The 12,355-nt window shown below is 48.3% G+C and overlaps 1 protein-coding gene across 1 annotated transcript in view; it reads right to left on the reverse strand.

The window, feature by feature from the left end:
• SLC22A23 (solute carrier family 22 member 23) overlaps window positions 1-9,749 on the reverse strand; it is a 114,291-nt gene extending 104,542 nt beyond the window's left edge. Inside the window, 2 exon segments of the mRNA XM_075744952.1 lie at window positions 8,269-8,724; window positions 8,726-9,749. Of these exon segments, the coding sequence (XP_075601067.1) occupies window positions 8,269-8,724; window positions 8,726-8,800 (531 nt within the window). The 5' untranslated portion in view covers window positions 8,801-9,749.
• Between the last annotated feature and the right edge of the window lie 2,606 nt (window positions 9,750-12,355).

Below are 12,355 nucleotides of genomic sequence, written 5' to 3' on the forward strand. Positions count from 1 at the left end.
AGAGTTGGGAGACACAAAATCTTGCTTGCAGCTTTCATGAACACCACATTCATAACTTTCCGGAGAGCAGAATCAGGATATTTCCATCTCTCTCTCACATCTCTGTGCTGTAATTAAGTAGCTTTTTTACATCATTAGGAGCCACTGTCACAAAACTAACTTTAAACCTCGTCTTTGCTTTAAGCCCCATAGTTTTTTGTCTGCCTCCGCCTGTACGATAAGACCAGGAGCAGCAACATCTATCACTAAGACTGACTGAGACATGCACAGAAAAATGGTTGTGAGTGCCGTCCCTCAGTTCTCAGCTGATGACAACCTTTATTCTGACCAAGGTACATGCTGCTGGGACTGACTTTGCGACCAAACTAAATAAAAAGATAAACTAGTTTTCAAACTGGTGTTTAGAACATGTCTAGGCACTGTAAATAGAAGCCATATGTATGAAAACCTCCAACTTTTGGTTAAACATTAACATTTGCTATCATCTGATTATCGAAAACAAGTTAACACTTTGAGGACTGGTATTTTTCAGGCTGCCAAGACAAAACCTAATTTACTCTCTTGTTGGGCCGGGGGAAAGTAAAAATGTCAAGCATGGCATAAAAACTCTGAAAGGGAGAAGGGAGAAGGAGACGACAAGAGGAGGAAACCATTGCTCATGAGAAATACTTCCTCAAAGTCACTGTAGATGAAAAGATCAGACACCTTAATTTTGACAAGCAATTATTGCTGCTGTGACCCTGCCCTCTCATCATTTGAGGACTCTAGCTATTGTAATTCAGGCAAGAAGAAAAGGAGCGGGGGGGAAGAGGGTCTGGTATTAATTCAAACAAAAAAATATTAAGGAGAAAGAAGAAAGGAGAAAAATATTCCATTTGTTTTACAAATCAGAATAAGAGACTGGTCTGTCGAGCTTGTATTGTTCATGCAGACGATGTTTTACACAGGCCTGGGAGACAGCACAGGGGAAAAGGTCTTAACAGTTTAATTTACATTCCCTATCCTTAATAATATTTTTAGGGTGGACATTGCAACATCGTATACATGCTCGTGGACTTTAGTCTGGAGGCCAGGAGGAGACCGAGCAGCTTCAGAGCACCGCAAAGTAAGAGGGAGATGGTACTTGAGCCAAAATGAATTCCTCCACAACTGTCTGGAGCTGAAAACCTTTTCCAGGGAACGAGGCCACCCTGCTCTGAAAACAGCGTGCAAGGGTAACTATAAATCACATGCTACTGGACAAGGTGAACGTACCGCTTCCCTGCATCTCACAAGTTGCATTCCTGATGCTCCTGGCTTTGCTACTTATGGATCTAAATATGTGTCCCAGAAATGAGTATCAGGATATATTCACTTTAGTAGTCTTTTTCTTGTGTTTCAGTAGGACAACCAGCATTTGGGGCTCTCCCAAATTAAAAGACAAAATAAAAGTCCTAACAAAGCCCTAGGAAAAAAAAAAAAAAAAAAAGAGTAAAAAAAAAGAAAGAAAAAGAAAAAAAAGTCTTCTCCACAGGAGCGAGTCCCACGCAGCCCATCGCCCCCGAGCACATTTGCCGTGGTCCCGTCAGCTCGCAGGGCAGGCAGGAACAGAGCCAGTTTGCACAGAACAGAGGCGTGTGCCGCAGCCGGCCGCTGATCTCCCGCCAGTGGGAATAGGCACGGGCCTACTGCACGGCCCCAGCAGGTACGACGTGGCCTGGATCAGTGGGAGCTACTCAACATGCACATTAATCATCGCTGCCTGCCGGGTTTTATGGGCCGGCGGCACGGCAGGCTGCGCAGCGCCCGCACTGGGTGTGGGCCAGCACGGCTCCGGTACGGCGCTGAGCGGTGATCAGACACTGACACTGGTTTTGCATCGATATCTCTACAACACATGCCGATAACATGTTGTGGAAGAGACTTGAACCTTCCTTCCCCCTTGACTTTGAAAGGGAATTCAGAGTGCACACAAGGTCATCTGCGGTCAAAAGCCAACCGGAAAAAAGGATTAAAAAAACTACATTATGAGAGCTAAGCACAAACTTCAGAGTTGGGGAGACTGGAGCCCAAGAGAAGTTGCTCTGAGGGAAGGAGGAATATGAAAGGGAGCGAGTGAGAGCAACTGTCCCAAGCAAGGATGCCAGGTAGTGCAGAAGGCAAACCGGGCAGAAACAAATAGGCTGAGAGGGAAAACAAAAGACAAGGTACACAAAAGCACTAGATCCCTTTCAGCATTTTCTAAGTTTAGCAGCTCTCTAGAATTCATTTGGAAAGCTTTAATTTAAGATTTTGTGGCATTAGTGTGGCCAAAAGTTTTTTAGTTAAGGAAAGCCATAAGTCTTGTGCTATTCCTGATGTTATTTCATTAAAAATGAACACCTTCAAGCTCAGCTGACCTGTAATCCTCATCTCAAGGTTACCATCAGAACTGGCTCCAAATTAGATGCTTTCCTAAGTGCCAGTTCCTCAACTTTGACAAACGCTTTAAGAAAAACATGAGGTCATCTTTTATAATCACACTCTTGTAGTCAGAGTAAGAAGAGGTAAAACTGCTAGAGCACTTTAGAAATTTGGTTTTAGACTGCCTGAACAGCTGGTAAATACACACCGTAGCCTGCAACTTCTGCCACAGCAGGGGCAGGGTCGGTATGTTTAAACTGAGACTGAGATACAGGATGTATTAAGGAGTGGAAACAAAACCAAACAAAACCTCAACTATTTCAAACATCACCTCCATCCAGAAAAAAATAATGCACTTGTGACATATACACAGAAAATGAGGAATACGAAAGGGTCAACAGCAAGTTTTGGAAAGCTAAAAAATCTTTAAGATATTCTAATATGGAACTACCTTCCTGAAGGATTACTCTTAGTTCTACTGATGCTACAAACTATTCATGGTAGGCTGAATCAGATACCTGTATCTGAGACGCTTTATCTTAAGGGTGATAGTAAACATTAACTCTATGTACATTCCCTCTAGTAGAAAACCTAGAAACCCAGGTAGAAAACCTGAGACTACCTGAGTTCTGATGACAGTATCAGTCTTAACCCAGCCTCTGTTTTCTAAACCAACTGCTTAAAAATTTTTTGGCCCATACATAACAGCACCCTCCAAATAAATAAGAACATTATCTAGGCTCACTAAACAAGTCTTTGTAGTCTGGTGATATCATCATACTTGGTTATCTCAAAGATCAATATCAGGTAACTTGCTGTTTGCGGGCAGAGGACAGTTCTGCAGCACCGGGAAATTGCAAGCACTGTTCCCGAAACAGCCGTCCCCTTCCTTCACTCCACTCAGCCAGAAACTCACCCCGGTGTTTTAGGATGTTGTTCACCAGCACCCTGATAACCAGGAGGCTCCACCACCATGTTGAATGTCTACGGGCAGGCCTCAGGGCAGCTGCAGCAGAACACGCCATCCGCTCTCTTTGCTCCCTCTTTAACAAGCAGATTTCTCAAGTCTGTGGGCACTCAGACCGGCAACCGCTAACTCTTTATCAGCTAACTTGCAGAGGGAAGGAAAAAAAAGTTTGGGATCTCTCCCATAGCTGAGGAAACCATAAAAAAAAAAAATAGTAGAAGTTTGCTCTGGTCTGCCTGTATTTCTGGATACCTCTGACCGCAGGACTTGTTGACCCCTTCAGCACCCGTTAGGAGCAGAGCAAGTCATTTCAGAGCCTCATCTGAAAGAAATTTAGAATAGTCCTTCTGCCTATTGCAAATATCTGCACGTCCCTACATCCCCTTCAATCAAGGGTAGCAAGAGCACGGGCAGTATACCAGCTTTGATCTTGCCGCTTCTGACCCAGCTACTGCACTGTGTGCAATAACTTGAGGTTTTCATTGATTTGGGACTAAGTAGAAGCCAGTCAGCCAGGAGCCAACACTGACAAATTTGTCATCACTGTTATCACACAGAGATTTGTTTGTTTTACCATTTCTGGCTACTTGCAGGTACCTGCAATAATCCCATGAGATAACACCACAGTCTAGGACACGTGTAACCGCACAGAGCCATTTTGCTTCATTAACATAGCAGAAAAACCCAGAAAAAAAGACAATAAAAAATGCATTTAAAGAGAAAGTTTTATACCAGGTTAGCAACTAAATCAGCTGAAGATGTGTCCAGAAAAGTGTAACAACTGTCATAAAAGCAAGGGAAAAAAGGCTGGTAGGGCACAGACATCCCCCCTTGCAGGGGTTAAGAGCATCACATCCTAGCCTGAACTGATCCAAGTTCACCCCAAGATAGCACTGCCTGGTGCTCACTGCACGGCAGCACTGCCACTGGACCATTTGGCTCTCCTGAATCAAGCTCTGCTTTTTTGGAGGGGACAATTTGCTAGAGGTTCAGCCAAATTGGCATGAGAACGATCAAACCAGTGGCAAATAGGTAAAATGATGGCATGTTACTTGGGAAAGAGATGACTCAACCCAAATCAAGTGGGAAGTTGAGAGCCAAGAGAACAGCATTGCAGCAAAACAAGGCATCTGGAGCAGAAAAGCAGCCACAACAGGAATTCGTAGACATGAAATATTATTACATAATTGCTCTAGGTGGTTAAAGCGCAGCCTTCAACCAACCATTTCCCTCTATGCCACCCCCAAGAGGTGGGACAATGTGGAACGCTGCAGGTACACACAAGGGGATGGTGTGCCATCAAAAGCTGCAATTGAATCAAGCCTCAGTCCTTGCCCATCACCAGCTTTCAGTGTCCGTAATACAAATTAGCATTCAGAACAACAAACAACCCCACCACGTAACCCAATCGAACACAGCAGATGGGTCATCCTAGTAACAGAGGGAAAACCACCCACCATCAATCCTGAAACTAAGAGCTTCTGTGAAAACCTTGCCCCAAGATTACAGCTGGCTTTGCAGAGGATCAGAAGACACAGGTGCTAAAGGTAACGTGAGAGTTAGAAAAGTCGCTGTGAATACACAGTCCAACTTCCTGCTAGGCTTCACCGCTACGTATGTTTAGTTGTCATTATATTGCCTATTGTGATAATACTAATAATTTATCTGAAGCATCACTTTACAGATAGGTAAAATGAGACCTCAGGTTTCCCCATGGCAAAAAAAGGTGAGTATTTCTCAGCATCCTTCTTTGAGACAGTGGTGAGATCCACAGACCATTTAAAAGACAGATTTTTTTAAATTTATTTATTTTTGACTAGCCTTTTGCCTACAGGCTAGTTCAGGTTACATGTCTCACAAACAATACACATGTACTCTGTTTATAGTAGTGTGATAATGGTGATGATGTGATAAAGAATAGATTAAAATCCTCAAAGAAGCATTTAGCAATGAAAAAAGCTTACGAGTGGTTTGTTCTAAAAGGAAGAAGATACTTATGTACAAACCAAGCTAAAGTCCAAGATTTATGTACCAAGTCAGGACATTAGCTCAGATGGGTGATTTAATGCGGCCACTGGAATCCCTGTGGTTAAATTACGCATCTGACCTCTTCGCTATATGTATTTCAACAGCGTTAAATAATGAGGAGTGCGTCCTTTATTACCATTTCCAGTTCTAATGACTGGCAGCACTATAAAAAGCACCATTCCCAGTGACTCCGTCAAGGAGGTCGGGACAATGGCAGCGCTTAGCGTGGCAATGCCACTCTTTAAGGAAGGTGCAGGCCCCCCTGGCTCCAGCAAAGACTCAAAGAGAAGCAGGGCTAAGCAAAGCACAGAGCGGGGCTGGAAACAGCAAGATCTTTGCTCACATCAATCCCAAGCACGACACAGGCTGGGAGAAAATGGGTACCCGTGAAGGGAATGCTGAGAAAGCCTGGACAGAAGGACAAGATCTGATGAAGGGTACCATTAGCAGAGAGGCTATGGAGACAGTGGAACTTAACACAATTTAAGGACAGCTATCTGCTCCCGAGGAATGGGGGACAGTGACGTCTCACGTGCACGTACATCAACAAAATGTTGAGCAGGAAATAGGCTTCGTGCTAAATAACCACAATTGTTTTGTCTTTTCTGAAGACAAAGCAATGATGGAGCATCCAGCAGCGATTAGCTTGGACTGCTGAAGATGAGAACAAGGGGATCTACTGGCCAAACAGAAGTGCATTTTTTATTAATATACTTTTGGCTCTCTTTATGATATTTCAATATAACCCCTGGCTACTACACAGATGAGTGTATATTAGACTAAGATTTAATAAAACTCTATTTAGAAAGATGAGAACAGTGCATAATACATTACAGAAACAAATGTATTTTTGAGGGGAGTTAAGGGAGATCTGAACATCCAGTCTTCTGAATTCATCCAGGGCAGCTCTTTCTCACAAAGGACGGTGGGATGCACATAAGAGGAATCAGCAGTTATGAGAATTGCTCCCACAGTATCAGAGCTCCTGGGGGTTTATAAGAAAGGAAGTCCAAATTAAGCTACGCTGCTGTTCTGCCTGGGTTTTTCCTCTCTTTCTTTATTAGGATAAAACCAGACAGCACACCCACCCAGAAAACCCCCAAAACAAAACCAAAGCACAAACTAAGGAGGAATCCTGACCCTGAGAAAGCAACCTAATTATAATTACATGGGATTACAAATCAAAGCAAAAAAGCTGCCAAGTTTTTTGGAAGTGAGCATACAACAAAAATAAAGACTCCACACTGGAAAAATACCCGTAGTCGCAAAAGATGATTATTATTCTTTCTAATAGAAAACAAGACAGCAGAGACCACAGATGTTTATTTATCCCTTAAAATTGATCTGCTCTTTACCGCAAGTTCTTCCAAAGAACACTTTAATTATTTTTAAAGAAGCATGCAAGATAGCAAACTAACTCTCCCTCAATCTTTTGTGGCCAACTTGATGATGACCTTCAAAAGGTTCAAACATTCAAAATTTTTTAAAATTTTTTTACAGTTTACATGAAAAAAAAAATTTCAAGATTTTTTTTCTTCATGCTTAAGCATGAGTATTATACCATAAAACATATGAATAGCTCAATCTCTGGTTATAAACAGAAGAAAAATCTGCCTTTCAAATGTCAAATTTCATTATGCACTTCTACATCACAAACATTTGAGTCTACCGTGTGCCTGTGTTTTTCTCAGGAAAGAAGCATAGCTGAGTTACTTTTTTTTTTTTTTAAATCCATTCTGGGTTCAAGGTTTGGGGGATTTGCTTTACCTACTTTTTCCCCATTGCACACGCTTTCAAGAGACACAAAAAGAAACTGAAATATTTTCAATGAGTAATACGAACGTGTGCCAGCTGACCAAAGCACAATCATGCCGGTCATCTGATGATTGCTGCTTTTCTTTCTCCCAACTAGACAAGCACAATTAATCCAAAACACTGCTCCCAGGAAGGAAGTAATTTTTGCTGATCTTAGGGAGGGGGTCCCTGAGATTAAGGGAACTACTTTCCTGGTCTAACAGTTTCATTTTACACTTCTATGTTGTCTGTTAATACCAACGAGGCCCATCCACAACGGGCAGGGTTTTTGCGGGGCCGGTACCATAAACAAGCAAAAGCTTTCAAGTGAAAAGGCGAGGTGGTTTTTTGCATGCACTTCTCAGCAAATACGAAGCAAGAGCAGAAAGCAGCACAACCCTCCTCACTAGAAATTTTCCATCTTAGCCATTACATTAGGAAACACAAAACAGAGCAGCATGCACTTTCTGCTTCTGGAGTACAACAACTTGTGAGACACATTTCTTCTTTTATTGCTCTACCGAAACGGTTATCAAGGGAATAAGTACAAAACAAGAAGAATTCAGCAGAACTTTGCCTCATTTTGCTCCCAGCAGTGACCACCTCATCAGCTCCCCCCAAAACCAACCTGGTTTTTGGTTTGATGACTGCTTTAGCATACTTGCACAAAAGATGAGCGATATTCACAACTGCAGCCTTCTCCACAACCCTTTCCCCTCACTAGCTGGTCTTTCCCACGGACACCGGCGTCCCGAGATGGCAGGACAGCTGCCATCGCCGGGATCCCAAAAAGCCACCGAGGATCCCCTTTCAGGACATAACTTCACAGTTCAGTGCCGCAACCAGCGCCCAGGTACAAACCCACGGGACACCCGGTGAGGGAAAGGATTACGGGGATGCGGGATTTACTCCTGGTAGGACGGTAACCCACGGGGTGCCTGACCGACCCGGCAGCGGCACGCACAGACAGATCCGCATCGTGTCAGCTGCTCCCCTTGTCTTGGGACGAATGGGTGCCGAGTGGGGCGGGGGGTAGGGCCAAGGGGGTCCGTGAGGGCTGACCGGGGAGGGGGACCGAGGAAAACTGCCTTTCTTACCTTGCTGACGACGTTTTGGACGAGGCCGGCTCTGATGCGGTAGTGCCACTCATGGCAGTCGCACTCGCTGGCGTTGCCCCCCGCGGGGGTGGGCAGCCCGGGCGGGGGGAAGATGCTGCCGTTGCCGCTGCGGTTGGCATGGCCCGGCGCCAGGGACGCGCTCCAGTTGCCCTGCCCGTCCGCCTCCCGGCACCAGAAGTCCGGCTGGTCCAGGAGGAAGGAGTCCGAGAACTTGCTGAAGCCGATGAAGAGGGCCGGGACCCAGGTGAGCAGCACCAGGGTCCGCTGGTACCCGCCGCCCAGCCCCCCGAGGAAGGGCAGCACGGAGCCGTCGTAGTCGAGGAGCAGCGGGCTGCAGGCGGCGGCGGGCGGCGGCACCGGCACCGCCTGGATCTCAGCCCCGGCGGCGTTGGCGGGGGGTGGCCCCGGAGGGGCGGCGGCGCCCCCCCCCCGCGGCTCCCGGCACCGAGCCGTTCTCCTCCGGCAGCGGCCGGCCCCCGCCGCCCGCCTCGCGGCGCCGGTCTATCGCCATCCAGCCGCCCGGGGGGGGGGGGGGGCTCACATAGGGGGGGGGCTGGGGCAGCCCCGGCTCCCTCGCGAGTCCTTCCCTCCTTCTCCTCCACGCACACACACCTTGCAACGTAATATATTGCACACACGCTCCCAGCCGGACCCGGCAGGAGACGGATGGGGAGGAAAGGAGAGGAGGAAGGAGAGGGGCGAAGAAAGGGGGAGGCACCAAGCGAACCCCTCGCTCGCTCCTTTCCTCACCCGCACCCTGCGGCCACGAACCGCTGCAGCTGCCGGCGGTGCCCCCCCTCCCCTCGCCTGTGCGTCAAGCTGCACTCATCCCAGCTCTCCCTTCCCCCCTCCGAGAGGCACCGCCGAAAATAAAAGGAAGGATCCAGCCGGATCCGAGCATGCAATGGGCTAAAGGAGGGGGGGGGGGGGGGGGGGGGGAGAGAGAGAGAGGGAGGAGAGGAGGGGAAAAAAAAACCACCAACAAAAAAACCCACCCTGCAAACCAAACCCAGCAACAACAAACCAAGCAAAACCGGTGCAGCAAGGCTCTACGAACACGCCTCCTCTCCCGGTTTTGGTGAGAAGGAGGAGGAGGGAGGAGAGGGAAGGCAAAGGAAGGAGGAGAAGAAAATAACAGCTCCCGACGCGGCTTCCCCGCTTCCCGCACAGCTAAGGGTTTCCTCCCGGCCGCGGCAGCAGCGGCGGCGGCAGCCCCAAGCACCCTCCCGCCGGCCCCTCGCAGCACTCCGTCCCGCACATCTGGCTCTGTAACAAGGGGCCCCGCCGGCCCCTCCGCGGCCCGGGCTGCGGGAACCGCCGCCGTACGCCTCCCGCGGCAGCCCGCTCGCTGTGCCGTGCCGTGCCGTGCCGTGCCGTGCCGAGCCGAGCCGCGCCGCGCCGCCGGCCACACCTCCAGAGGCGGGCAGCCCCCCCGGCTCCTCGCCCTCCGCCTCCCGGCAGCCCCCACCTGCCGGTCCGGTCCGGCCCCGCCGCCACCCCCCGCTCCGCCCCCGCGGTGCCGGGCGGCCGCACCTGCTCCCGCCGCGCCGCCGGCCCGGCCCTGCCCGGCCCGGCCCCCCTGCAGGGACCCGCCGCCGCCGGGGGCGGGACCGCGGGGCGGGGAGGGCTCCGCACCGCCCCGCGGCCGCGTTGCGCTCCGCTGCGCCGGAGCAGGTAGCGCGGCGGGCCGAGCGGCACCGGAGCGGGCAGCGTGAGGGCCGGGGAAAGAGGTGCTCCGGCTCTACAGCTCGCTGTTATTTCCCTATCAATTATTTACACGGTATCCCTTTAATAATGCAGTGCAGCTGCAGCTGGCTGGGCGGGAGGAGCACCGCACCGGGGAGCCAAGTCGCAGGAGCACCCTGGGTGGCTGGCGGGGGGAGGCTGGAGCGGGGGCAGACCTGGAGGGAGGAACCCACGGTCGAAGGGGGCATTTCTGAGACCTAGAGCAATGCGAGAAATTGTACCTGCGTTGCTTCTGTCAGCCTGTCAAATTAGTACACACTTAAAAAAAAAAAATCATATTAACACCTGACATTAATTGTAAAATAGACATTTCAGATTTCTGAAGGTTATTTTTATGTTAAGCTAAATTTACTTCAGCATGTAAGTGCCTCAGACTATTTTCATCGTGGAGCATAGCCCATGCATTACTGAACTGTGCGGTTATTTTTTCCTTTGGAAGAAGGGAAAGAGAGACAACAGATCAATATGCGCTTGTACATATGAACATGGCCAGTGAGCAGAAAATATTTGTGTGCGTTAGAAGAGGACTGGCGTCATTACCGCATGTAAATGGAAAAGTTGTTGGTGGATTTTCATTTACTTGATGTGGTCTCCCCAAGCGAATTATTGTACACCATTAACTCCTTAGATCTTCCTCCCTTTAGCTCCTTTTCTTACATAGGACACCCAAAAGGTTTCCCATCTACTGGTGGCTCAGGATCCCTTTTGTAGGACTTCCCTCAGTCCTGCTCCGAGGGATCCCCAGTACCCCAGCAGCCCTACGGCCTCCCCAGGCGACGCTTCATCCTCCTGTCTGATCGGAATATTCCTTGCTGAAATGCGAGCCTCGTGCTCCCTGTCCAGGGAAGTCTCCTTTTTCTCTTCCTGTCTTGCAGTGCCCTTTTGCACCTGATGGCTGTTACCACGTCCCCACGCCATGTTTTCTTTATGACAACAATTTATCCGCTTCTCCCGCTGTCTCCTCAGCCACGGATTGCCCCCAGCCCCCAGTTCTCCTCTGGTTTCCCCTCCCTCAGCTGCTGCCTGCAGCGGGCGCTGAGCGGTGCCCCAGCCTCTGTGCGTGCAGGGGGTTAACCCTGCCTGCAGAAACAACTCTTCTTGCTGCTTTTCAGTCACGTTCCATGCTTTCCAAGCAATTTCTTAGGATTATTTTGAAATCTTATTTCATCCTCCAATGTACTTGGAGTCGCTCCCTGATTAATGCCATCTCTGAAGGCTGCTAATGAAACATCCCAGGACAGACCCCTTTGCAATTGCGTCTATAATCCACCCATTTTCTAGTAAACCACTGACAACTGCTGTTTCCATAGGTTTGTACCCACTGCCCAAATTTTTCACAAAAACTGAACTCCCTCATTTATGAACGAATGTGCAGAGCCTAACCAAGGCACAGATGATTGCAGACCTTGCTCCTTTCTTCCGTAACAAAGTCTGTTTTTCTATCATCAAAGGAAATTTGGCCAGCTTGTCCCAATTTCTTGTTGACAAATCCATGTTAATAGTTGCTTATCTCATTGTTTCCTTCCATTTGTTTACAAAAAATGTGTCTATTTTTACTAGGTGTGTTCTGGTGAAATAAGTGTCTGGCAGGTTTGTTTGTTTGTTTGTTTGTTTATTAAATGGCCTTTTTAAAGATAGGCATCAGTTTTGCCCTTTTCTATCAGCAGGGTCCTTGGCCATCTTCCCTGAGCTCTCAGAGATAAACACCAGTGTTTCCAACACTGTTTGAGCCGCTTCCTTCGGTACCCTGGCGTGAAGTCTGGCCAGCCTGTTGGTTTGAACACCTCTCAGTTATCTGATGTACTCTTGTAACTGGTTCTGTCCCAGTCTGGGCTGAAACCCTTGTTATTAATATGTGTTATGTCAATCACCTGATCACAAGTGACCCCTTCTAGCCAAGAGGTCTGAGGCACTCTGAGCTGTCTCAGCATCAGTCAATAGCTTTCTCTCTTTGATGAGTAATCCACTTGCTTTTGACTTCCTCTTACCACCAATGTACTTACTGAATGATTTCTTGTTACTTGCAATGCTCTTGCTAGTTAAGTTTATTTGTTGTACTGGCTTTTTTGTGTTTGTTCTCATGTGCTCTTGCTAGCTAGGTGGTACCTCTGCACTTACCCCATGAAACCTGATCTATTTTCTCCGTGCATCCTTTTCATGAGCAGCAATTTACCCCAATCGGTTGCTTCCTATCTTTCCTAGATTTCTTCTGTGATGGGATCGTTTGGGATAGGTTTTCTAGAAACTCCCAGCCATCACTCGCTGTCCTTTCCTGCAAAGGGGAAAAGGCCTCGGCACGCTCTGGGGTTGGCAAGAAGAA

Source organism: Balearica regulorum, chromosome 2 (genome assembly GCF_011004875.1).
Source record: "Balearica regulorum gibbericeps isolate bBalReg1 chromosome 2, bBalReg1.pri, whole genome shotgun sequence".
NCBI lineage: Eukaryota > Metazoa > Chordata > Aves > Gruiformes > Gruidae > Balearica > Balearica regulorum.